Source organism: Rattus norvegicus, chromosome 1, assembly GCF_021556685.1.
Source record: "Rattus norvegicus strain SHRSP/BbbUtx chromosome 1, alternate assembly SHRSP_T2T, whole genome shotgun sequence".
Classification (NCBI taxonomy): Eukaryota; Metazoa; Chordata; class Mammalia; order Rodentia; family Muridae; genus Rattus; species Rattus norvegicus.
Window position 1 is genome coordinate 200,590,727 of NC_141534.1, and position 25,577 is coordinate 200,616,303.

A 25,577-nucleotide genomic window follows, 5' to 3' on the forward strand; every position below is an offset into this window, starting at 1 on the left:
ATGGGGGAGGTGGAGATTTCCATCATGGCGGCTTCCATTTCGGGCTACACCTTCAGCGCTGTGTGTTTCCACAGCGCCAACAGCAACGCCGACCACGTAGGTGTCGGGCCCCCTGCCGTGGCCGCTTGGGGCCTTCGGCTTTCTCCTCAGGCCGGCGCCTGCGGCCAAGCGACGACCGCTGGACGCTTGGCTCTCCCTCAATCCCGGGGACAAACCGATGAGCTGTGACCCAGGCGGCTCCCGCCCCCTTCCAGCTCCAGTACTCCGCGGGCCCTTCTCTTGGCGCTCTCGGCCTCGGGCGGGTCCTGGCACAGCTGTTCTTAGTCCAACGGACCTAAAGCGCCCGGCCCCGCCGGTGTCAGGAGTCGCCTAGCCAAAAATGGGTGCCTACCCCTCGCTGAGAGTCGGGCTTCCAAACTTGAGTGCCTTGGGTCGGGATGGAGTTCAGAGATCTGGGTTGTAATTTATGAGAGGAGAGGATCCAAGTCCTGACCCCCGGCCTCACGGGTCGTCGTGTCTGTCACCGTTCATACTTATCAGATGTGACTGTGTATGTTTTCACCTCAGTGGAAAATGGAGAGTGTGAATAGGCATGTTAGGTGCAGAGTCTTGTTTGCACTTCCTCAAAGTTGCCTGTTTAGTTCCTCAGCGAGTGTCCTAATCCCCGGAACTAGTCTTAATAGGGAAGTGACAGGCCCACATATGAGCGATCAGAAATGTACAGGGCATGGAGTTCATAGGAGCAAAATCTCTCTTCAGTGACTTTATTTTACGAATTGCCTTTCAATGCCAGTGACCTCTGACTGGAAATTCTTTGTGATATAGGTGCTTTTACAGGACATAATTTGCCCACCATTTGGCGATTAGTGTGCGTTGTTATTGGTGAACGGTTTAAATTCGTTAAATAAGAGATTGGGCTTTTTGTGGTTGTCATTTCAAAACAACATTAGTTGGAGGGGAAATTGGATTTGGTTTGATGTCAGCAATCTTCGATTCCATTAATAAAGACTGATTCTGAAAGGTGATTCCATTAGTAAATTGAGTGGAATGAATTTGCTGTTCTTTTTCATCTCTGCAGTGTTGATGGTAGAGATTACAGTACGAATATATTCAGCACAGTTTTTTCTTTTTCTTTTTCTTAAAGACAGCTCTGAACTCCTAGCCTTTGGTATTGCAGTCAGCTCTTAATAATGTAAGTGGTTGTAATGTTCCTAGTGTCCATGGACCACAGTTATGAGTTGGTGCTTGTTTATTCTGTTTTATAGAATGCCTAGGAATATCATAGTTTATTTATAAGGCAAGATTATTATAAAGATAAGAAACTTGGACAATATTTCTAGAAATTGCCATAGTTCTATTTCTTCATTTGTTACTCATCCTTTGTTGTTTTGAGATAGTGTCATACAACCAAAGCTGGCCCTGAACTCCTGATCCTCCTACCTCCAACCTCCTAAGGGCAGGGGTTTCAGGGATATAACATTAAACCTAGCGCTAGATTTCTAGCCATTTAATAGTAATCTCCTTAACATTTATCTCATACTTGGCATGAGGGAAGAAATTTTATACAAGGCCAATAGTTTACATTGTGTTTTGTATGATTATCACTTTTGTATTAACCTTACCAGTTATGGATATGGAATACTTGAAAGTAATGTCAGTTTTAAAGTTGAAGAACCAAAATTTACTTTTGTAAGACATGTTTGTTTGGTCTAAGAAAATTAATCTAAAGCCAAACTTATTCTGTGGAGCTAAGGTTAGCAAACATTTTTAAAAACATGTTTGGGCAGTCATGTGTGTGAGACTTAACAGTCTTTCTGCCCTCTCTTCTGCAATGTTCCCTGAGCCTGAGGTATGGGAGAATTTTGCAAATGTATTCACTGGAACTGCACTCCACAACTGTGCCTTTGGTTATGGTTTTCTGTAATATTTCCATTTGTTGCAAAGAGATGTTTCCTTGATAAGGAGGGAGGACTACACTTATCTGTGAGTCTAAAGACAAATGTTTAGATTGTTATTAGGGATTATGCTGCCTTAGTAAAGTGATTGTTGTAGGTTCTCCAAGGTCCATGATTTCACTAGCACAAAGGAGTTGGTTAGTCATCTGGCATCAGCCATGGTTTTCCTTTTATTGAGCAGATCTTAAGTCCAATTAGAGAGCTGGTGGTTACTGCCAAGGTATGTGTGCCACTACTGCAGCCTTGGAGTTATTGTGATGCTGGTCATTGATATGGTTCATAAGTGTTATAGCTGGGTAGAACTGTCAGGCTCGAATGGTGCCTTCTGGTACCATAAAAGCTAGTCCTAACAATGCCAAGCAACCAGAGCTTCCAGGGACTAAGCCACTACCTAAAGACTATACATGGACTGACCCTGGACTCTGACCTCATAGGTAGCAATGAATATCCTAGTAAGAGCACCAGTGGAAGGGGAAGCCCTGGGTCCTGCTAAGACTGAACCCCCAGTGAACTAGATTGTTGGGGGGAGGGCGACAAGGCGGGGAGGATGGGGAGGGGAACACCCATAAAGAAGGGGAGGGGGAAGGGGGATGTTTGCCCGGAAACCGGGAAAGGGAATAACACTCGAAATGTATATAAGAAATACTCAAGTTAATAAAAAAAAAAGCTATTAAAACAAAACAAAACAAATAATAAAAGCTAGTCCTCAGGGAGGGTGGATTCAGATCAGTTCCAACTCTGGGCCTCTGGGTTCAGTTTTCTGAAGTGCACAGTGCATCTTCAGCAATAGGGACTTCTACCTCTTGGAGGCAACCAAGGACAATAGCAGTTAGACTTTTGTTTTTGAGAGTCTCTTGGACAGCCCTGAATAACACCTCAGAAAAAAGTTTTTGTTGGTTTTTTTTTTTTTTTTTTTTTTTTTTTTTAGCTTTTGAAGGAAAGCAGACATTTTCTGAAAAGGACCAGATAATAAAAGATGGTACTTTCTCTCTTCTTAAAAAGTTTTGGAGTCATATGTCTCTTTAACACCTCTTCAGTTCTTGTAAGGAAAGAACAAGGGTAGATCATGAACAAATGAGGTGACTGTGTTCTAATAAGAACTTATAGCACTGAAATTTGAGTACCCAATGCTTTTTAACAGTTCATGAGACATCTGTTTTAATTTTTGCAACCATTTGAACATGTAGAAACCATTCTTACCTTGCAGACTGTGCACTAACAAAGTTGGGCCTGTGGTTTACCTCTTCCTGTTATAATGTAATCCAGTGGTCTCAACCTTCCTAATGCTGTGACCCTTTAATACAGTTGCTCATGTTGTGGTGACCCTCAACCATACAGTTATTTTTGTTGCTATTTCATAACTATTTTGCTACTGTTATGAGTTGTAAATAACTGATATGCAGGGTATCTGCTACATAACTTCTGTGAAAGTATCATTCAACCTCCTAAAGGGGTTATGACCCACAGGTTGAGAACCACTGATGTAATAGTTACTCAGATAATCCAGACCAGAGATAAATAAACATTCCTAGTTAACTTTAGAATGTTTAATGTCATGTGAGGTTTTGTTTGCCTTTTTTTTTTTTTTTTTTTTTTTTGAGACAGGGTCTCTCTGTGTGGCCCTGGCTATTCTGGAACTCCATATATAGACCAGGCAACCAGCAGCCACCCACTACACCTCTCAGGGGCCCTAGCATTTATGTACCTGCTAAAAACTCCCTAGAATTCCAAATGTTACACAGTCAGTCACAGAAACTACCTGCAGCTGACAACACCGTGCCTCTGCTAGAACATGAGGAAGCATGGTTATCTGCTGCAGACAGTCCAGAGCAGCCCTAATCCCCACACCTGGGATTAAAGTGAAAACACAATCTTATAATGTTCCTGTGTTCTTTAAAGAAACCAAGATTCCAGAATTCTCAAAAATGTCACTACACTACTGTCCTGGACCACCAGAACCAGTTAGTATTTCTAGTAGTCATAGTCATCTGTTTTGAGTCCGAGCAATTCTTGTCTTTTTCCCTGTAGTGCTGGGAATTGAACCACTGACCCACATGTATCCCCAGCCCAAGGTTTGTTTTTGCAGAGGAAATCTGTACTTACATCCGATTTAAGACTGCTGAGTTGGGTAGTTGGGAAGTTTGGAATATTTCATCTCTTTTGGGGTGGCTGGCAGTGCTGTGGGTAGAACCTAGGGCAGCCCATCTCCTAGCAAGTTCTCTGCACACCTAGCAAACACTCCCTCAAGTCAGATACAACAGGGAGGCCACAAAATATCTTTCTTGCCCTCTCCACTCAGAGAGGTAGACTAGCAATTATAAATGTTTTTAAACTGAGGGTTTCTGTGGCTGGTTTGAGCAGAAAATGGAGGATTATATAGAGCAAGGCCTTGTTGCAGTGGATTTTATGCAATTAGTATCTGATGCACAATAAGTGTTGGGTGTGCCATAAGTGCAACAGTCCTACCAGTGAACAAGCACAGCGCCTGCCTCAAGCTTACATTTCAGCCAGAGCAGGCATTGGTGATCCTGTAAGTCATGGTAGATGGAGAAGACAAGTGGAGGCAGGAGATGGGGACGAAGTGCATGGCAGGTGTCATTTCCTATATGTTAGTTGGGCAGAACCTCACAGTTAAGTGCCATTTGAGCAAAGGGAAGGAATAAGTCTTGGGTCATTCAGGAGAGAGATTACAAGACAGTGGATCAGTTTGTCCTCTCTGCAGGAGGGTTATTTTGGCTTATAGGGTATATCCTCACCAGCCATGCTTGTACTGGGCATGGCTGCAAGTGCTCAAACTGGTAATTTGCAAAGGAATTCTATGTTGACTGTGTTAATAGATGTTTTCCACAAGTGTAAATAAGCCTTGTGTTTATTAGATGTGGGCAAATATGTTGGCTGAAACCCTGATTTCTCATTCCAGCCCGTCTTGCCATTGTCTTTATTGTTCACTATTAGTGGTGGTTTTAAAGCAGTAAAGTAAGTTTTATGAAGTTATAACTTCATATAAGCAGCATGAAGTTATATATAACTTTATATAAGCAACCATGGCATATTGCAATTGTCTAAGCATGCTGTGGGACTTTCTAGGATTTAAGTAATGAACTCACCAAAAAACAGGGAGACTTGTTGATTCACAGTGATATGTGATTTTGGAATATTTTCTTTCATATGATCCTATTAATAGATTAGACCAGCTTGCTGTGATCCAGTTACTGGCTTATAAAACAGCACTTTACATGCCAAGCTTATGTGGATTATTGTTAAAATTGATATAAAATAGTACATCCTAATTTTCTTTCAGTTTTAATACAAATCATCTTTACGTTTAACCAGCTATTTTCTTCTATCATTTTAGGAAGGATTTTTGCTGGGAGAGGTAAGACAAGAGGAAACGTTTAGCATCAGTGACTCACAAATCAGCAACACAGAGTTTCTACAAGTAATTGGTAAGCTTGCAGTCTTTATAAATTATATATATAGCTTTAATTTTATGTATATGGATATTTTACCTGCAAGTATGTCTGTGTGCCATATGTATGCCTGGTGCCCTTGGAAGTCTGGTGACTAGAAGCTAGAAATTCATTCTAGGTATTTCAGATACCTTGAAATTGGAGTTACACACAGTTGTGAGCCACTGTTTGGGTCTTGGGAATCAAACGTAGGTCCTCTAGAAAAGCAGCATTAACTGCTAATCCATCATCTCTCCAGCTCCAGAAATACCCTTTTCAAAATGTGTACTTGTTTGTTTTATTCTTTGGCTCCTAAATGGGAGTGTAGTTCAGTTAGATAGGGTTTCTTTGTGTAGTCCTGACTGACTGTCCTGGAACTTACTTTTGTAGATCAGGCTGTCCCCAAAAGAGATTGCCTACTTCCATTTCCAGAGTGCTGGAATTAAAGGCATGTGCCACCATGCCAGACCTAAAGTAAATCTTTTAAATTTTGTTTTTACTTATTTATTTTTAGTTTTTATGTGTATGGGTGGCTTGTCTAATGTATGTCCAGGAACCACATGTGTGTCGGAAGAGGTTGTTGTATCTCCTGGAACTAGAGTTATAGATGGTTACGAGGCATCATGTGAGCGCTAGGAATTGAACCCAGTTCCTCTGGATAAGCAGCCAGTATTCTTAACTGCTGAGCAATCCCTAAAGTAAATATTTTCTTAGTAAAAACAAGTTATATAAGATGTTATGTCACTTAGAGTGCACAGCTGCACGTTTGGGTCTTTTCTAAAGCTGTTTCTTACTCAGCAGCTGGCTTGATAGTGTCCTCAAAACCACAGTGAAGCTGAAGCCTCTGGATCAGTCTGTTGTTGTTGATTTATTTCACCCTGTGCTATAATGAATGAAGGTGTTGTCTTCGTCTTTCCAAGAAGATTTGGCAAAGACACAGCTCCGCATGCTCCTAAGAGTCCGAAGGCTGCACTCAACAGTTACTCTGGGGAAGATTGCTGAGGGGTGGGGGGGTTAATGAATGTATCCTCTCCCTTTCAACCAGTTTCCTTTTGATAAATAGCATAGTCTTTTCAGGAATGCCTTAAACATATCAAATGGAGTCTTCATAAGCAGAATAGAGCAAGGGATGCTTTGTTTATTTATATAGCAAATGTACTAAAGAACACACACACACTCTCACAGATGTGTGAGTATATATATGTGAATATAGGTGTCTGGATCAGCTCCCTCTTACAGGTGGTTGTGAGCTGTCTGATGTGGGTACTGGGATCTGAGTACCCACTCTTGGGTCCATGAACCTGGGTCCTCTGGAAGAGCAGACAGTGCTCTTAACTCTCTAACTCTGAAACACAGAATTTAAAGTGAAGCTGAGTGGGGTCTGGGCTTTTACACTTGGATCAAATCACTAATTCTATTCTAGTGGGCTTCTAGTACAGAGCATAGGGACAAGGGTAAAGACTGAGGTGGAGTTAGAATTGAGGGAGAACAGCTGATCTGTCTGCAAGAGTAAAGACTATAATAGCATTCACATAGCCCTTCCCTGCCTTGCAAAGACATGTTTTGTGTGCAGGGCCTTTCATCAGGAAGTTTGGGGTTTCATTTTGCTTAACTCTTTAAAATCCTAAAAACTGAGCTGGCAGGGTGGCTCACTGAGTATAGGGCTTGCAGTGAGCCCACCAACCTGAGTTCGATTCTTGACGTTCACATGGTGGAAGGAGAGAACCACCTCCACGCTATGCCACGGCACATAGAGGTGCACACAGAGACACAGATACATGTTAAAGCTCTAAATAGAATTTTATCTCCAGAGACACAGATACATGTTAAAACTCTAAATAGAATTTTATCTCTTACGTCATCTGTGTATGTAGTTAGCTATTATTTGCACCTAGGATTTTAAAATTCATCTAGTAAGTAAAGGTTAAATTGATAGATACAAGGCCAGTGAACTAATTCAATAGACAAAGGCACCTCCTACCACCATAAGGTCCTGAGACTGACCCCTGGACCCACACAATGGAAGGAAAGACTAAATTGTCCTCTGACCTCCACACATATGCCATGGTGGTGCAAGCACACAAATAGATGTTTTTGGTTTTGTTTTTTTTTTTTTAATCTAAATTGCCAGACGTAGTTAAGTGACTGCAAAAATTGCACTTCAAGTATATATTCAAGTATGGATGTCAAATCCAGGCCCTCCACATATACTATACAGATATTTCCCTCATGAGTATCTTGCCTAGGTCATGTCTATGGTGTGTCTCTAATCTGATTTGTAAGTTAAGAAGGAAGCTGTTAGACAGTTTAGCTTGAGGACTACTACTTGTTCAGACATCAAAACTTGCTTCTAGGGTTTTCAGTAAACAAATAGTGTTATCTTTAAGTAAAAGACAAGTTTTCTTTTTTCTGAATCTTAAGTATTATTTTTGCTACCATGCTCCACATCTCAGTGACCACCAGTGCCTGAAGTAACTCACGCATGTCCTGCATCATTTAAGCATCAGAAGGACTTTCGTAGATGACATTTTCTCATTGTGCCATGAGTTGGTGCCGTAGTGAGGCAAATATAAACTCTTCTTCAGTGTCAGTCCTGCATCCATACGTGTGTTTTGGCAGTGTTAACTAGTGAGAATAGCTCTGTCCTCGAAGGCTCTGGCTTTATTTTATTTGAGGTAAAATCATTGCCTAAAATCCCAAGGCTGTCTCTTTTTAAACAGCAGGTGATGAGTTGCTCTCTGGGAGAATATGGTAAATAGAATTGAATAGTCAATTAGTCTCATGCTCTTCTAAAAAAAAATCAGTCCGTGGCCCCCTGATGAGCTTGAAGAAATTGTTCATTCTGCTTAATTCCAGCATCTTTTCAGAAGCCATTAGGATCGGTCTTATAAATGACTGTTTCCCTTAATACCAACCAGCTTTGAAAGAGTTAATGGACGTCCAGTGTTCCAAACACCTGGCCTAAGTTGCCAGGCATCATTAGATGGTTATTAATGGTAGGAAAGTTGAGGCCCTTCTCTTCCAAAGCTGTCCCCACAGCTTTTATCCAGTTTGATTAAATGCTTCCAGTCAGTGGCTACTTTTTCCTATGATGCTTTGTTTAAATAGGTAAGATTGAGTAAGTTGTACAATAGCTGTCAGACGTGCACTCACCACACAGGGACTCAGGAAGCAGACATCTCACTCTCCCTCCATTCTGCTTTGTCCTGAGACTCTGTCTGGGTGTAATGGGAAGCAGCGGCACCGCCTTCCTAGAATACACTCCTGCTACCTGTTTACAGGAACAAAATGGTCTTGGTTATCCTAAACTTTACTTTAAAAAGTCTGAGATAGGGTTGAATAGATGGGTCAGCGATGAAGAGCACTGACCCCTTTTCCAGAGTCCCGAGCTCAGTTGTAGCAACCACATGGTAACGTAACACCATTTGCAGTGCAATCTGATTCCTTCTGGTGTGCGTGAAAACAGAGCCTCATATACATAAGATAAATACAGGAAATATTTAAAAACCCTGAGCTATTTTTTAGTTGCCTGTGTCTTACATGATTAACTAAGTTGATTTCCTTTGTCTGGTTACAGAAATCCATAACCATCAACCCTGTTCAAAACTCTTTAGGTAAGACACATTTGGTTTTATAATTTTGGGCCCTCATTGAAAAAGTTGTTTGAAACCAGTAAATTTATGCCTGTAACTGATTATGTTATAAGTTTAATTAAGGGTGCTCATCTATTTACAATTTTTTTTCTGTTTGTTATTTCTGGGGTTTTATGTGTGTATGTGTTTTTGTTGTTGTTTGGTTGAGAAAAGATCTTGCTAAGCTTGAACTCATGATCTTCCTTCTCAAGTGTGCGACCACACTTAGCTCCAAAATCTTATTTATTGGATGCTAACTATGTTTGAAGAACTGTGCTCCAATGGAAAGAGGGAAGGGGATATATAAATCATAGTGTCAGTGGTTTAGTATGAGCCTTCCCTTCAACCTTGCAGTTGAGAATTCTTTACTTAGAGAAGAAAGTTAATCAAAGATCATATATAGATAAAGTTAGTTATAGGGATCACAGTTGAATGTACATTTAATTTTTAGTGATCAGCTTTAAAATAAAAGGAGTTAGGAGCCAGGTAGTGGTAGTGCACATCTTTAATTCCATCTCTTGGGAGATAGAGACAGGTGGATTTCTGTGAGTTCAAAGCCTACACAGTGAGACCTTATTTCAAAGTAAAAAAAAGGAATACAAACGTTTCTTTCTGTGTTTGGTTAATATGCACCAGTTCTCTAATATGGCCACCGAAGGACAGAACCTGATGGCAGAGAAACATTCTGAAGGAGAAAAGCAGCAGGAAAAGGGCGCCTGGAGTGAAGAGTAGATAATGCCACACTCCCACCAGGCCTCTCTGTCGCATGGCTGTATGATGGGAGTCTTCACTGCTAAGCAAGCCCTTTACTACTGAGCTACATCTTCAGTCCTCTGTCCTCTTTCTTAGCCCATACCCTTCCACCTGAGGACTGAGCTGTGTCTTTCAGAAAATTCCCCTGCCTCTGCTTCTTCCCTCTTCCCCTCCCAGACCCCAGGCTGGTGTTTTCCTTCCAGTGTGCCTACATAAACATTAGTCATTGTTCTTTCAGACAGGATCTCAAAGGATTATGTAGTCCTGGCTACCTTGGAACTAACTTATAGATCAGGTTAGTTTCAGACAAACAGAGATCCTCTGCCTCTGCCCCCCAAGTATATTAAAGATATGTGTCACCGTGGCCATCATTCCTTCGTGTTCTTAGTAGCCTTGTCTTTCCTTCATCCCTTCTAGTCACTTTGCCTGGTTCTTCCTGATGTTTGTCCCTTTTTGTTTTCACCCAGACCCCTCTGCAAACACCTAGCACTCCTGGAGATTTCTGTCATCCTCACCCCATGCATACACCCTTATTCCTTATATACTTCAAAGGAGGGTGGCTTCCTATAAGTGAGGCCACAAAGTAGCCAAGGACCTCAAGTCTTTCCATTTCCACATAACTGAAAGAGGAGCAGGGAAGCCAGGTGAGCAGCTGTGGGTTCATCTGGAAAGATGATCAGGTTTTGGACCACATATTACCTCTGCCTGGCTAGGGATGTGTCTGTTGCGGGCATGACGGACTTCACTGGACATGTTCTGTCTCACCGTCCTGAGTAATACCACAAGACATTGCAAGTGCAGAACTCTCAGAACAAGGATTTGACTCAGAATTGAAGGAAATCTTAGAAATCATCTTTGTACTTCAAGCTTCTTGCTTTACAAAGCAGGAAAGGAGAAGCCGGTAGGATAGGTGGTCTGTCCTCCGTCCTGCAGTAAGAGGTGCTACTGGGCTGGAGCTGGGATCTCCTGACCTCTGAGTCAGTTTTTCCCTGACTCAGGAATGCTTTCTTGCCTGTGAAGTGTGTGGTGGGAGGCATTTCTAAGACTATAACCAGGGACAAGGAAGGACCATCCTGTCAGTACATCTGACAACCCACATTGGTTTGTTTTGGAGGTGAGCACATTGTTAGAAGCTAGCCAGACTTGGCTTTTAGTCCACTTCGCCTGTCCCCTTAGCTGTGCAATTTGGACCATGCTTAGCATGTGCAAGACCCTCCATCATCCAGTTGGCTAGCTTTGCTGTCTCCTATAAAAGCAGCAGAAAGCCTTGTTGAATTGAGATGAACTTGTACCTCAGCACTGTGGCTGGAACATGTAATAGAAAAGCATCCAGCTGAGGGTTGGTTAAACATTCCACAGATGTTCATTTCCCCTCATTTCTCAGAAAATGAGTTGCTATTATCTTTTTTTTCATAAGTAATTGATACTTAGAAACAAAGTAGTGGAGCCATTTGAAAGCACACATTTTGTAATTACTTGATTACTTTCCACCCATGAAAGGAATGTCTTTTGAATGAAGCAATCTCTTGAGTAGTATTTGATACAAAATGTAGCTTCCCATCAAGAAAGCACTTAGGCTGATTCTCTGTTTACCAACCTTGGAGGAGAAGCAGTTGCATCTCTTAGGGTTAGATGCTCTGTAGGCCCCATGGTTATGCCTATTCATAGTATAATAGCATTTTAATTATTTTTTTCTTCTTTAAAAAACAGTTTTTATGATTATGCAAGCAAAGTGAATGAAGAGAGTTTGGACAGAATTCTTAAAGATCGGAGGAAGGTATGTTCTATATATTACTTACCCCAATTTAGAAGTTACATTCTAGCATGCAAAAGGAAGAACAACCAGGGCCCATGATATCTGCTGTGTGATAGGCATTCTCTGTTGGTGCTGGAGATCAAACCCAGTGCCCTGCCACTGAGCTATACCTGTGAGTAGGTTTTAAAGGTAAATTATAGACTTGAAATACTGTTTATACTATATCATTGAGAGGATGAGTCTTAATAATGTGATCTCATTTACTTAAACTTTGGGGGAAAAAGTGAACTTTAATACAGAAAACTAACAATAATCCATGTGATGGTTTTTATATGCTCTGCCCTGGGAGTGGCACTATTAGAAGATATGGCCCTGTTGGAGTAAGTGTGGCCTTGTTGAAGTAGGTATGGGTATGGGCTTTCAGACTTTCATCTTAGTAGCCTGGAAGCCAGACTTCCACTAGGGGCCTTCAGATGAAGATGTAGAACTCTCAGGTCTGCCTGCACCAGGCCTACCTAGATACTGCCATGTTCTAGCCTTGGTGATAGTAGACTGAACTTCTGAACCTGTAAGCAAGCCCTGATTAAATGTTGTCCTTTATAAGACTTGCCTTGGTCATGGTGTCTGTTCACAGCAGTAAAACCCTAAGTCAGTCCAAATGGATGCTTCACTCTCTTTAGTTTATAATTTGAAAAATAATTTTGTAGATTTTTAATTTTAAAAATATTTTAAACTTATTTAACAGTTTCATACATAGGTAGTGTATTTCTTGATCCTATCCACCCCCAACTCCCTCTGCTTCTTTTAGACCTCTTCCTAACGTTCGTCTCCTTCATCTTCATGCCCTCTTTTCATTTCTTTAACTCACCGAGTCCAAGTGCTGCCTAGATGTACATGAGTAACTTACCAGTGTTCACATACCCAGTGCAAAATGGCTTGCCCTCCTCCAGCAGCATTCAGTTGCTGTAGCTCCTGAGCTTCAGGTGAAACCTCATAAACATGTATTGGTTTTATAGTCAAAACACTAATCCAGGAAAATGTAAATTTATGCTGGGCATGGTAGCATATACCTATAATCCCAGGACCTAAGAAGTGGAAAGACTGCAGGATCAGGAATTACAGGTTCTCATTGGCTACTTTGTGAATTGAAGGCCAGCCTAGACTACCTGACACTCTGTCTCAAAACAGCACCATCCACCACCTTATGTCCCCAAATATGAAGGAACTGGAAAAATGGTTTAGTAGCTAAGAGTTCTTGCTCCTCTCCCACAGGACCCACAGTCAATTTCTAGCACCTATGCTAGGCAACTCACAACTGGAGCTGTAACTTCAGCTCCAGGGTATCTGATGTCCTCTTCTGGCCTCCAGTGGCATCTGTACAAACAATGCACACACATACAGATCAATTTTTAAGAAATTCTTTTTAAAGTTTTTAAAAATGAACGAAGGGGTGAAGAAATGACTCAATGGTTAAGATCACATTTACTTTTGTAGATGACCTGAATTCTATTCCCAGAACCCACCTGACAAGTGCTTAGTTAGGTTTCTATTGCTGTAAATAAAACACTGTGACCAAGCCAGTTATAGAAAGGGCTTATAGTTCCAGAGGGTCAGAGTCTGCAATGGCTGGACAGCATAGCAGGCATGGAAACTGAAACAGCTAAGAGATCACATCTCAAATCAAACAGGAAACAGAATGGGAGTAACATGTGGTTTTTGAAACCTCAAAACCCCCAGTGACACACTTCCTTCAGCAAGGCCATATACCCACTAAGCCTCCCCAAACAGCAACTGGAGACTAAGTATTCAAAAGGAGGGAAGAAAGAAAGAAAAAGGTTGAGAGAACAGGCAAGTTACAAGATGTAAAAAGAAGTCTATAATAGCCAGGACACACATGAAAGGAATTCTACCTCAACCAAAAACCACAAATTGAAATGAGTGTCATTGTTTGCCTATCACTCTGGCGCAGAATTGGAGGTACTAGCAGTATGGTGGGAATGAGGAGGGAGTGCTTGGTGAGTGGAAATTAATGCAGTGCAGCATTGGAAGTGCTGGCACAAACATCTCAGGTTCATTGTGTATGTGTTTACCTGAGTGTCACACACTCATTGGGCAATCATTCTGAGCCATGTCACAGATGTGGAGGTCAGAGGGTAACCTGTGTGAGTCCTTTTATTTTTCCTTCTACTGTGTAGATTTTGGATATCACAGTCATGTCAGCAGTCTTAGTGGCAAGCCCCTTTACCTGTTGAGCCATCTTTTTTTTTTTTTTTTTTTTTTTTTCTTTTTTTTCCGGAGCTGGGGACCGAACCCAGGGCCTTGCGCTTCCTAGGCAAGCACACTACCACTGAGCTAAATCCCCAACCCCCTGTTGAGCCATCTTGTAAGCCCTACATACTTGATTTTGAATTAATTTTTGATCATTTCTCATTTAGAAACTTTTTACTATTAACCAGTTTTTTAGTTATGTGACCCTATATGGGGTCACAACACAGTGTAAGAGGCTATCCTATAGTCACTGTAAATTCATTCTCTAGAATTTTATACTAATAAGATCCTTCAGCATCTATTTTCCATAACCTGCAACTGGCTTCTTTCACCAAGCATAGTTATTTTGAGATTCCTCCATGGTGATTTGTTCCTCTTTATTACTGCATATGATTCCAGTATGCAGGTGTACCACAGTTTACCCAGTTCATCCATTCACTTGTTGACAGAAAGGTTGTTTTTAGTTCTGGGCTAGCCAATGTAAAGTTGTCATGGACATTTGCTTACAGGTGCTCCTTTGGATGCATTCTGAATTAACTGAGCTCTTAATACTCTCCTGTCTTCTGGTTTTGTTGTAGAAAGTCATCGGATGGTACAGATTCCGGAGAAACACCCAGCAGCAGATGTCCTACAGAGAGCAAGTCATCCACAAGCAGCTCACCCGCGTCCTCGGCGTGCCAGACCTGGTTTTCCTTCTCTTCAGCTTCATCTCTACCGCCAACAACTCTACTCATGCGTTAGAATATGTTCTCTTTCGACCAAATCGCAGGTAAAACCAGCTTCCCACCAGCTGTACATAAAAAGAGAGACCCCCGGGCTGAGGGAAGGGCTCAGTGGGAAAAGCAAGCATGAGGGTCAGATTCTGGCTCCCTCGCACCTGTGTAGAAGTTGGGCATGGCAGCCTGCATCTGTAATCCCAACACTCAGCAGGCAGGACCAAGTAGATTCCCAAGGGCTTGTAAATGAGTTAAAGTAGTCTGGAGTAAGTATCACCTAGATACGTTTGTTATGCTTACAGGTGTGCACTTAATTTGTTTCTTTGTGACTCGTTATATAAAAATAGTTCCAATACATTTGGAGTCTAATTGTGACTTTAAAACACACAATGCAAAGACAGAAATTGTAAAAATGATCCATTATTAGTGATGAGGATTTTGCATTGTGACCTTGTGAAAACATTACGTGACCATGTTTTCTGTTTGGGAGTTGCAGAAAGCTTTCTTTCTGGAAATGTGCTCATAGGATCAGTAGACAACATCAGTGAAATAGTTACAGTTTGGTAACTATGTCTAGAATTTCACTAGACATCCTCTAGGTATTTCTTCAGGATCTGTCAATCACTGACATGCAGATAATATATGAGCTAGAGCCACTGCCCTCAAGGATTGTTCAGCAGAGTCTTGCTTTAAGGGAAAGGAAGTTGCTGACTATGCATCCGAGATGGCCGCAGCCCTTTATGTTAGCTTATGGAGACACAGGAGTCTGGGCCAACCTTATCCTTTTGTTTTGCTTTTTGTTTTTGAGGCAGAGTCTTGCTCTGTAGTACAAATGACGTGGAATTTGCTGTGTAGACCAGGCCAGCCTTGACCTTGTGGTGATCCTCCTGGGTTGATTGTTTGCTCTTTTGATCTCCCTGTTGATCCCTCACAGACCGGGTACTAACCGTGTAGCTCAGAACTTGCTTGTGTAGCTAAGAATGACCTTGAACTTTTGATCCTTCTGCCTCTACTTCTTAAGCCAAGATTACAGATGTGTGCCACCGTGTCTGGTTCATGTGGTACTGGGTATTAAGCCCAGGGCTTTGGGCACTCTAGGCAAGTACTCTGCCAGTGAGCTACATCTGTAGCCTCCAATCCCAATTCTTTACATTTTTAAAAAAAAATGTTTATGTATGTGAGTGTTTTGCCCTCATGTATTTCTTTATACTACATGTGTGCCTGATGCTGGTACCTCCAGAAGAGGGTGTTGGACCCCCTGGAACTGGAGTTACAGGTGATAGTGAGCCATCAGGTGGGTGTTGGGAATCAAACCCTGTCATTTCCAATTCTTGAAGGAATACTTTTAACCCTGGGAATGATGATATGAACCTGTAAACCCAACAGTGAGGTGCTGAGGGGAGCAGACGGTTTGAGCCCACAAGATCAACATTTAGCTAGGCAACATAGCAGTAGAGCCAAGTATGGTGGCATATGTCAATAATCCCAGCACATGGGAGGCTGAATAGGCAGAGTGTACATTTGAAGCCAGCGTAAGCTATACAGTGAGACCCTGCCTCAGATATAAGAGAAATGTACTTATTACATGCTGTTTTTCTCAATTCTCCTCATAGGTATAATCAAAGGATATCACTTGCTATTCCCAATCTAGGCAATACTAGCCAGCAAGAGTACAAAGTGTCTTCAGTGCCAAACACATCTCAGAGTTATGCCAAAGTTATTAAAGAGCATGGGTAAGTTGAAAGGTAAACTGTGTTCTTTGGGAAATGGTACTCTTTGTTGATGTTTTTCAAAGTGTAAGGAGAAATGCAAAGTCAAGTTTGTTTTAACTGAAATTGAAGAAAACAGAAAGTTCTCTAGGCCACCAACAATATCCCCACCATATGTCAGAATTTGTTCTTAATAAACTGTAGAAATGATCCCTAAAGCTTAGTGTGGTGACTCACACCTGCGTTCCCATCACCTGAGGCTGAAGCTGGAGGTGGTCATAAGTTCAAGGCCAGCTTACCGAGTAAGACCCTTCCTCAAAACAAAACAGTAACAACAACAACAACAACCACAAAACCCAGCAAAATAAACCTGCCCTACAGGACATGGTAGTGCATGCTTGTAACCCTAGGACCCAGGAAGAAGCAGCAGTGGGTTTCTGCTGACTTCTATGCTTGCCTCTGCTACATAGTAAAACCTTGTCTCAAAAAGATGAAAATAAATCTAAAAAACTGAGGCTGGAGAGACACTCAGTAGAGATTAAGTACTTGCTTGTGCAAGCATGAGACCTGAGTTTAGATTCTTATCCTGTAAGAAAAGGTGAGTGGGAGGCTGGGGAAATGACTAAGAGCACTATTGCTCTTGCAGAGAACCTGGGTTCTGTTTCCAGCCCCTGCACAGTGGCTCACAGCCATTGTAACTCCCGTCTTAGGAGACCCACTTTTGGATTCTGCAAGTACCAGGTGTACATTTGGTTCAAAGACATGTGTGCAAATAAAATATTCATACACATAAAAGAAATTAATTAGTTAAAAATCAAAGGCTGGGCTGGGCATAGCACATTTATGACTCCTGCACTGGGAGCACACAATAGACAGGTGCCTGGGACATGCCAGTCAGCTAGCAAAACAGCCAAAATGGAGAAGCCCAGGTTCTATGAGAGACTCTGTCTCAAACAATAAGGTGGAGAGAAATAAGAGGACACCTGACAGTGACCTCTGGCCCCTACACAAGCATACACATTGGAGCTCACTTTTATACACACATGAACAAACATACATGTGTACCTTCACACACACATGCATACATGCACTATATACACTTAGGCAAATATAGACACATAAATAAAAGAATCCCTAAAAGTACTAATTTTTTTATACTTACTAAAAAGATAATTTTACTGTATTTTTCCTCAAGTTTTATGTATTATGTTTTTAAAGATTTTCTTTTACATTTTATTGTACGTATGTAACTCTTTGCCTGGGTGTATGTATGTCCACTCACTGTGTGTGCAGTGCCTGAGGAGAGCAGAAGAGAGCATTGGATCCTCTGGAACTAGAGCTATGGATTTTCTGATTGGCAGTGTTGGTGCTGGGACCTGAACCCAGGTCCTCTGCAAGAGCAGCAAGTGCTTTTAACCTCTGAGCCATCACTCAAGCTGCTTTCCTCAGGTTTTGAAAAGTACAACAGCCAGATGTGGTTACACACCTTTAATCCCAGTACTTGGGAGGCAGAGGGGGGTGGATTGTCATGCTGTCCACACCAACCGGGACTTCATAATGAGTTTCAGGCCAGCCAGGGGTACATAGAAAGACCCTCTCTAAAAATAAAAATAGTTAAAAAAAAAAAAAGGATAAACATAGTCACTGAAAAATATTGTTTGTTTGTTTTTTTAAGATTTATTTTATGCATATGAGCACACTGTAGCTGTCTTCAGACATACCAGACCCCATTACAGATGATTACTGGGAATTGAACTCAGGAATTCTAGAAAAGCAGTCAGTGTTCTTTACTGCTGAGCCATCTCTCCAGCCCAAATATTCTGGTTTTTTTTTTTTTTTTTTTGGTTCTTTTTTTCGGAGCTGGGGACCAAACCCAGGGCCTTGTGCTTCCTAGGCAAGCGCTCTACCACTGAGCTAAATCCCCAACCCCAAATATTCTGTTTTTAATTAGTTTCTTTTTTTATTTCCTTCCTGTAACTCTATCAGGATACGCATTTTATTGCTTAGATCTCACCTTAGAGTCACAGCACATAATTAATGCTGTGGTAGAAGTGATGTTCGTGGTGATTTTAATAACTCTGACATCTTTTTTCCTGTCTTCTAGTACTGACTTTTTTGACAAGGATGGAGTCATGAAGGACATCAGGGCAATTTATCAGGTTTATAATGCACTTCAGGAGAAAGTACAGGTAACTGGTATTTTCAACTTGCTCATATTGCTCAAACCCTACTTTTTTGGAATGAATGAATGAATGAATGAATGTATCTTTTAGCTGACCAATGAATGAGCAGTGGTTCAAAAGTCAGGATGGACTTTGCTAGGATAACGTAGTCAGGTATCAGCTTCCAGATCCTGCCTCCTCGAGTGCTGAGGCAGAGGCACTGCAGGACTTAGTAGTGCTGCTTCCTAGAACATGCAGGACCCCTTTGCAGTGGTGCTTCTTCAGGGCGAGTACCTTCAAAGGTGAGTTTGAAGAGAGGTGCTAAGAACAGTCTGTCAGTTATGTTCTAAGGGGAGACAATGTCAAAAGCTCACACCCAGTCTAGCTCTGCTTCCATCTAATCAGTTCATTTTGCCCCCAGCCGCCACTGTGGAGTTAGAGGATTGCAGTGGGATCTGTCTCTTCCTGGTCCATCATGCAACGTGTTTATGGTACCACCTCCAACTGCCAGCCACTTGCTGACAGTTCTTCCCACTGCACTTATATTTGAGAATGAGAAGAAAAGTGGCAAAGTTGGCTCTCCTAGGCCTGGGAAAGACCACAGCAGATAGAGGGAGGAGTGAAGGTAGCATCTAAAATGGGGAAAGCCACCGGGCATGGTGGCATATGTCTTTAATCCCAGCCCTTGGGAGGCAGAGGAAGGTAGATCTCTGAGTTGGACTACAAAGTGAGTTCTAGGATAGCCAAGGACCACACAGAGAAATCATGTCTTGAAAAACCAAAGACTACAATAAGATAAAATGGGGAAAGCCTCAGTAAAAGGGCAAAGTGGTACAGTGCAGTTTCTAGGGCCTGTGTTCACACAGGAAGTGGAAGGGACACTATTCACACTCATTTGTGCCAAACTTCTTTCCTAGAAGTTTCTGATATTTCTGCTATGGGAGGAATGTGTGGTAGAAAACAGTTTTTTGTCCTGAATTCATTACCATGCCCTTTCAGATGGTTTATACTAGCCAAACAGCTTCTAAGTGGTGTCACACATTACTTTGCTGATTAAAGAAGGCCAGCTCTCATAGTCATTATTGGTAGCTGAATTACATACATTCAAACCTCAACTTTGAAACTTACTTTCTTTTTCAGATTTCCCTTATCATAATTATTTTCAGTTAGTTAAATCTGTCTTATCTGTTTCTTAATTTTTTATTTTATGTATATAGATATTTTGCCTGTGTATATGGATATTTTGCCTGTGTATGGATGTGCACCATATACATGCAGTGCCTGTAGAGGCCAGACAATGGCATCAGATCCCCTGGAACTTGAGTTTGATCCCTGGAACCTACTTAAAAAGTAGAAGGAGAGAACTGATTCCACCAATATTCTCTATGACCTCCACATGTAGTCATGGCATGGCACAACCCCAGCCATACACATACATGCTAATTCTGCACTTGTTAATTTTTTAAATGTATTAAGTGTGTGTGTGTGTGCGTGTGCATGCTTATGCGTGTGCTTGCGTGCACACACAAGTACCCACTCAGACCAGATAATTCCAATGAGCTAAAGTTACAGGTAGTTATGAGTCACCCAATATGGGTGGTAGGAACTAAACTCAGGTCCTCTGCAAGAGCAGTCCTGCTCTTAACCACTGGGCCATCTCTCTAGTCCCTAATGATAATTTTTTTAAAAAATGATGACTAAAACTGATTGTTCATTGTATTGATTAATATAATACAGCTTCCAATACACAGCCTTTAAAAAAAATCAAGCTGGAAAAAGTGGCTCAAGCATGAGGACTAGAGTTCAGATCCCAGTATCCGTGTAAAAAGCTGGGTATGGTCCTGTGCGTACCTGTAATCCTAGCACTGAGCAGGCAGAGACAGAATCAATAGCTTCTAGTCTAGCTTCCAGCTTCCAGTCTAGCCAAAAACCTCATGAACTCCATGTTAGGGAGAGAAACTTTCTCAAAGAAATAAAGCAAGGAGTGGTAGAGGGGGACACCTGATGCTTTCCTCTCATCTTTGTGTGTGAACCCCAACACATAGACTTTTTTTTGGTCTTTTTTTTTTTCCGGAGCTGGGGACCGAACCCAGGGCCTTGCGCTTGCTAGGCAAGTGCTCTACCACTGAGCTAAATCCCCAACCCCATAGACATTTTTTAAAATTTTTTTTTTTTTTTTGTTCTTTTTTTCGGAGCTGGGGACCGAACCCAGGGCCTTGCGCTTCCTAGGTAAGCGCTCTACCACTGAGCTAAATTTTAAATGGTGAGTGGTTCTTTTTTTTTTTTTTTTTTCTCTTAGCTGGGGACCGAACCCAGGGCCTTGCGCTCACTAGGTGAGTGCTCTACCGCTGAGCTAAATCCCCAACCCCTGGTGAGTGGTTCTTAAGGAGAGACCCTCAAGGTTGACTTCTGGCTTCCACATGCATATGTACCTGTATGCCCACATAAACATTGCATATGAACACACAGAAGAGAAGCAATCCTGAACAGGCGTACACCTGTAATCCTAGGACTTGGGAGGCTTTGGGGGACAGATCTCCAGTTGGAGGCCAACCTGAACTACATAGTGTTTGTCTCATAAAGGGAAGTGGAGGAACACAGCTCTGTTTTCATGAACACCCAAGATTGCTCTACCTTTCATGTCTGTGCTTAACTTTGACTTCAGTGTCTGGTAACCTTGGAGGCCAAAGTAAGATATGGATCTCTTGGAACTGGAGTACAGGTGGTTGTGAGCCTGCTGGGAATCGTACCTGGGTCCTCTGGAAAAGCTGCAAATGCTCTGAATTTAAGTGCTAAGCCATCTCCCCAGCCCCATTTTTCCATTGTAATGAAGCTGAATTTGTATATTACTTCCTGCCTGGGTTTGAAGCTAATCTTTTTTCTTGTGTTTTTTCTTCTCAGGCAGTGTGTGCAGATGTAGAAAAGAGTGAGCGAGTTGTTGAATCTTGTCAGGCAGAAGTGAACAAATTGAGAAGACAAATCACTCAGAAGAAAAATGAAAAGGAACAAGAAAGAAGTAAGCACCTAGAGATCGATCTCCCGTTCAGTATGAGATTCGCTCTATTCACTGGGTGGGGGACTGTGCCTGAACACAGGGTTCCCAGGTCTAGGCACGTGCTCCACCACTAACCTACGTTCCAGCCCTTCTGGCATTGTTCTATTTTATTGCAGCCTTATTTTATATTTATCCTATACACTGTCTCACTATGTATCCTTTGTGGGCTTGGAGTTTACTCTGTAGCCCAAGCTGGCCTCTAACTTGAGATCTGACCCCCAAAGCCTCCCAAGTCCTAGGATTACAGGTGTATGCTACGTGCCTGATAAGGATTGTCTTTCCATGAAATCCACGTGACTCTACCTCCTGGGTGTTGGAATTAAAGTCATGTGCTTACCATGCCCAGCTTTACTTTTTAATTTTGTTTTGTTTTTGTTCATTCATTCATCTGTTTGTTTATATTTGTTTTTATTTATTTACTATGAGCACCAGTGGGAGGTCAGTTTGCAGGAGTTGGTTCTCTTTTTCCACTGTGTAGGCCCCAGGGATTGAACTCAGGTTGTCCAGTTTGGAGACCAGGTTCTTAATCTGCTACACCATCTCACTGGCCCTACTTTTTATTTCTGAGACAATGTTCATAAGCTGTCAGTCAGGCTTTGAATTTGCTATATTATCCAGGCAGGCCTAACACTTGTGATCCTCCTGCCTCAGTCTCCAAAGTACCTAGAATTTCTGTTTGTTTTTAGAGACAAGGGCTCTTTGTGTAGCCCTGGCTGTCCTGGACCTCTGCTTTGTAGATCAGGGTGGCTTCAAACTCATAGAGATCCACCTGCCTCTACTGGAATTAAAGGCATGTTGCCACCATGTCTAGCTCAAAGTAGCTAGAATTACGGTCATGTTACCTGGCTAAACTATTCATTATTTTATTATCAAAGTATCCATTAAATGACTTGAGACCATTTTTGAAAACCCTCCTCCCTTAGTCCCTACAATTGTAATGAAGAGTCTTGTATATCCTAGACTGGCCTTGAACTTTCTCTGTAGTTGAAGATGACCTAGAATTTCTGATTCTCCTGATTTTTCTTCCCAAATTCTGGAAATTAGTACAAGGACCACCACACTTTTACATAGTGCTGGAGACTGAACCCCAGGCTTTGTCCTTCTTAGGTAAGCTTTTTACCCACTGAGCCATATTTTCAGTTTGGCAAGAATCCTACACTACGCAAACACCAAGTTCACATGAAGGAGGGAGGGAGGGCATTCCCTTCCTAGTGAGAAATGCTGTTTTCATGCTATTGCTCAAGTTTCCAAAACTGAAACAAGAGGACCAAAGAGAAAGCTGAAGCAGATAGAAGTCAGAACAGATCTAAGAAATTTGGTACAGATTTTTGAATGTATTGACAATATCATCTGTTTCTAGCACCAAATTCTTGGGGGCCAGAGAGATGGTTTAAGAGATCTTGCTGTTCCTGCAGAGGACTAAGTTTGGTTCCTAGCACCTATGTGGGGAAACTCACAACTATATGGAAATCTAGTTCCAGAGGACACAGTGCCCTCTTCTGGCCTCATTGGCCACTTTTATGCAAATGGTAGGCTCAGACACAAATACGCATTAAAAGAGCAGCAGATGGCATTTGATAGGATAAATATTCCCTGTTCATGTGACTTGTAAAGGTATTAAGAATGGTTTTCAGTGTCAGCTGGTAGTCCCAAGTTCTTTAGCACAGTGGGCAACAGGTGGGTAAAATAGCTCAAAATCTGGAGTTACAAGTCTATGTTCTGCTTCATGGGGCTGTACTTCTAATGAGATTGCCTGGACTTTCAACTCTGGTTACTTTTTGTTTTTGTTTTTTGAGACTGTGTAACTGTCTGATGCTTGATATGCAAAAAAATTAATGTATAGAGAAACCATTTATAAAATATTAGCAATGATGAGTTCACAACATTGCTTCTCATTTCCAGAACATTCGTTACCATTAACAAGTGAAGGTAAAAGCTATGAAGACGCAGAACTTGTTAAGACATTCTCCCTGTTTCTGTGCAGGACTGCAGCAGGCCCTGTTAAGCAGACAGATGCCATCTGAAAGCCTGGAGCCAGCATTCAGCCCTCGGATGCCATATTCTGGGTTTTCAGCCGAAGGGAGAAGTACTCTAGCAGATGCCGAGCCCTCTGATCCTCCACCTCCTTACTCCGATTTCCACCCAAACAATCAAGAAAGTACTCTGAGCCATTCTCGCATAGAAAGGAGTGTCTTCATGCCCCGGCCTCAGGCTGTGGGCTCTTCCAACTATGCTTCCACCAGTGCCGGACTGAAGTTCACTGGAAGTGGAGCAGATCTTCTTCCTTCCCAGAGTGCAGCTGGAGACAGCGGGGAGGAGACAGATGACAGTGATTATGAAAATTTGATTGACCCTGCAGAGTCCCCTCATAGTGAATACTCACATTCAAAGAATTCACGGCCCACGACACATCCTGACGAGGACCCCAGGAACACTCAGACCTCCCAGATTTAAGTAAACAAATGACACTCTCCACTTGGCACTACTTTTCTTAATGGCTTATTGAGTGTTGTTGAGGACTTAATCTGTGGGGAGACCTGCTTTCTCAGATGCCGTGGCTCCTGAGTGGAGCATCCTGTGCATAGAACTCCCAGAATCCTCTGTCCACTGGTCCTCACCTCTGGGTACAGTGCACAGGTTCACAACAAAATCATTATGATAATCAAATTGTCCTAATTCTGGTGCGATTCATGGATGTACTAGTAAATTTAGGCAGAGTGAAACTCCTCAGTGTAGTCTGTTCTTTAAGATAAATCAGAGATCAGAGACTAAGCACAATTAGTCTATAAATACTCTCTAAGTCAGAAACTTACCTCTGCACTATCATGCCTTGAAATTTGCTTTTTCAAAGGGAAACGAATTTAGCAGCAGCCTTCAAAGACCTTTCTATGATGAGCCAAATTCATCTTTGCCAGAAAAGAAATTTTGTTAATTCCAAGAAGCCTAATTGGAACAAGTCAGACATTCCTTCTCCTGTCTGCATGGTTTTGTAAGATGGGAAGAGAGGGCTTTGTTTCAACTTTTTTCTACTAGCCTGATACGTATTGTCACTTAAAATGGTTGCCTTTTTCCAAATGTAGGAATACTAATTCCCAGTGAGTACTCATCCAGATCAGTGTCCTGAAGTCAGTTCCTTGTCTTTTGGTACAGCAGCGACTGCTGGGCTGCACCAGCACAGTTGGCCTCTGTTCTGGAGTCTTAGAGGAAGGCCACACACCCGTGGATGGCAGAAGGGAGAAGCCAGGCTGAGTCTGTAGTGACCAGATCCCAGACACAGTGGATTTAACTAAGTTCCTGTGTAAAGGATGTAGTGTACTTAGGTGTGGCAGGTCCCAGCTAGAGTTGTGGAGGAAAGACATTTTTAAGAAAATATCCAGGAATCTTGAGGACTGCAGAGATCCACGTCAAGTATGAATAACCATACTTTTTCTCTTTTCCTAAAGTTGCCATTTAGGAGATAACTGCAAATGTGTGGAGACCATTGGGATGCACTTACGCTTTTATTTAAGTACTGCTTGTTTTCTAGTTTTGCCCAGAATGTGTGAAACCACTAAAAACCAGTTTTGAGTATGTTGGGCCACTGAATTGGAAACGGCAAGACCTACCATTTATGGCAATCAATCAGCCCATGATGCTTGGCACTGAACAGCCTTTCCTTGGACTAGTTAAAACCTGTAAGGATGTAGACACCATTAAAAGGCTTAAAATCTGGTTCCAAACGATTGATTTTGTTTTATAGTGATATTTACTCATGAGCTCCAGCTCCCAGTCTCAGACAGTGGATACAGGCTTAGAAATGAGATGCTGGACTGCCCTGCTTGGGTTGTGCCCCAGGGTCTGCATTGTAACTGCTGTCCTCGTTTTTCTGGGCTCAAACCACTTCCATTTGATTTGGATGTCGGGGGTCACTTTGTCTGCAGTGCGCTCCAGCCTTTCTCAGCTACCTTACTTACTAGCAGCTTCAGCACGGTCTGAATCCCAGTTTGTTCAAGTGCCATCGCCATCTCCTCTGTTCAGATTTTGACATTCAGGAAAATATTCTTATTTTTATGCCATACTGAAATATACAGTGTATATCTGACAAAGCAGTTAAATGTGACAATAAAAACTTATTTAATCATG

The 25,577-nt window shown here is 42.0% G+C and overlaps 1 protein-coding gene across 1 annotated transcript; it reads left to right on the top strand.

The window, feature by feature from the left end:
• Abraxas2 (abraxas 2, BRISC complex subunit) lies at window positions 1–25,577 on the top strand. Its single transcript, NM_001106307.1, has 9 exons — window positions 1–96; window positions 5,311–5,401; window positions 8,982–9,018; window positions 11,500–11,566; window positions 14,392–14,582; window positions 16,143–16,262; window positions 18,343–18,427; window positions 21,302–21,416; window positions 23,440–25,577. The coding sequence occupies exons 1-9, from the start codon at window positions 1–3 to the stop codon at window positions 23,907–23,909; spliced, it is 1,272 nt and encodes a 423-aa protein (NP_001099777.2). The 3' UTR covers window positions 23,910–25,577.

Bases quoted from the DNA above. Each gene is read 5' to 3' on its own strand.
- Abraxas2 (NM_001106307.1), top strand. From the start codon at position 1: ATGGGGGAGGTGGAGATTTCCATCATGGCGGCTTCCATTTCGGGCTAC. The intron at 11,567-14,391 runs GTATGTTCTATA...GTTTTGTTGTAG, and splicing joins TTCTTAAAGATCGGAGGAAG to AAAGTCATCGGATGGTACAG. The intron at 14,583-16,142 runs GTAAAACCAGCT...TTCTCCTCATAG, and splicing joins CTCTTTCGACCAAATCGCAG to GTATAATCAAAGGATATCAC.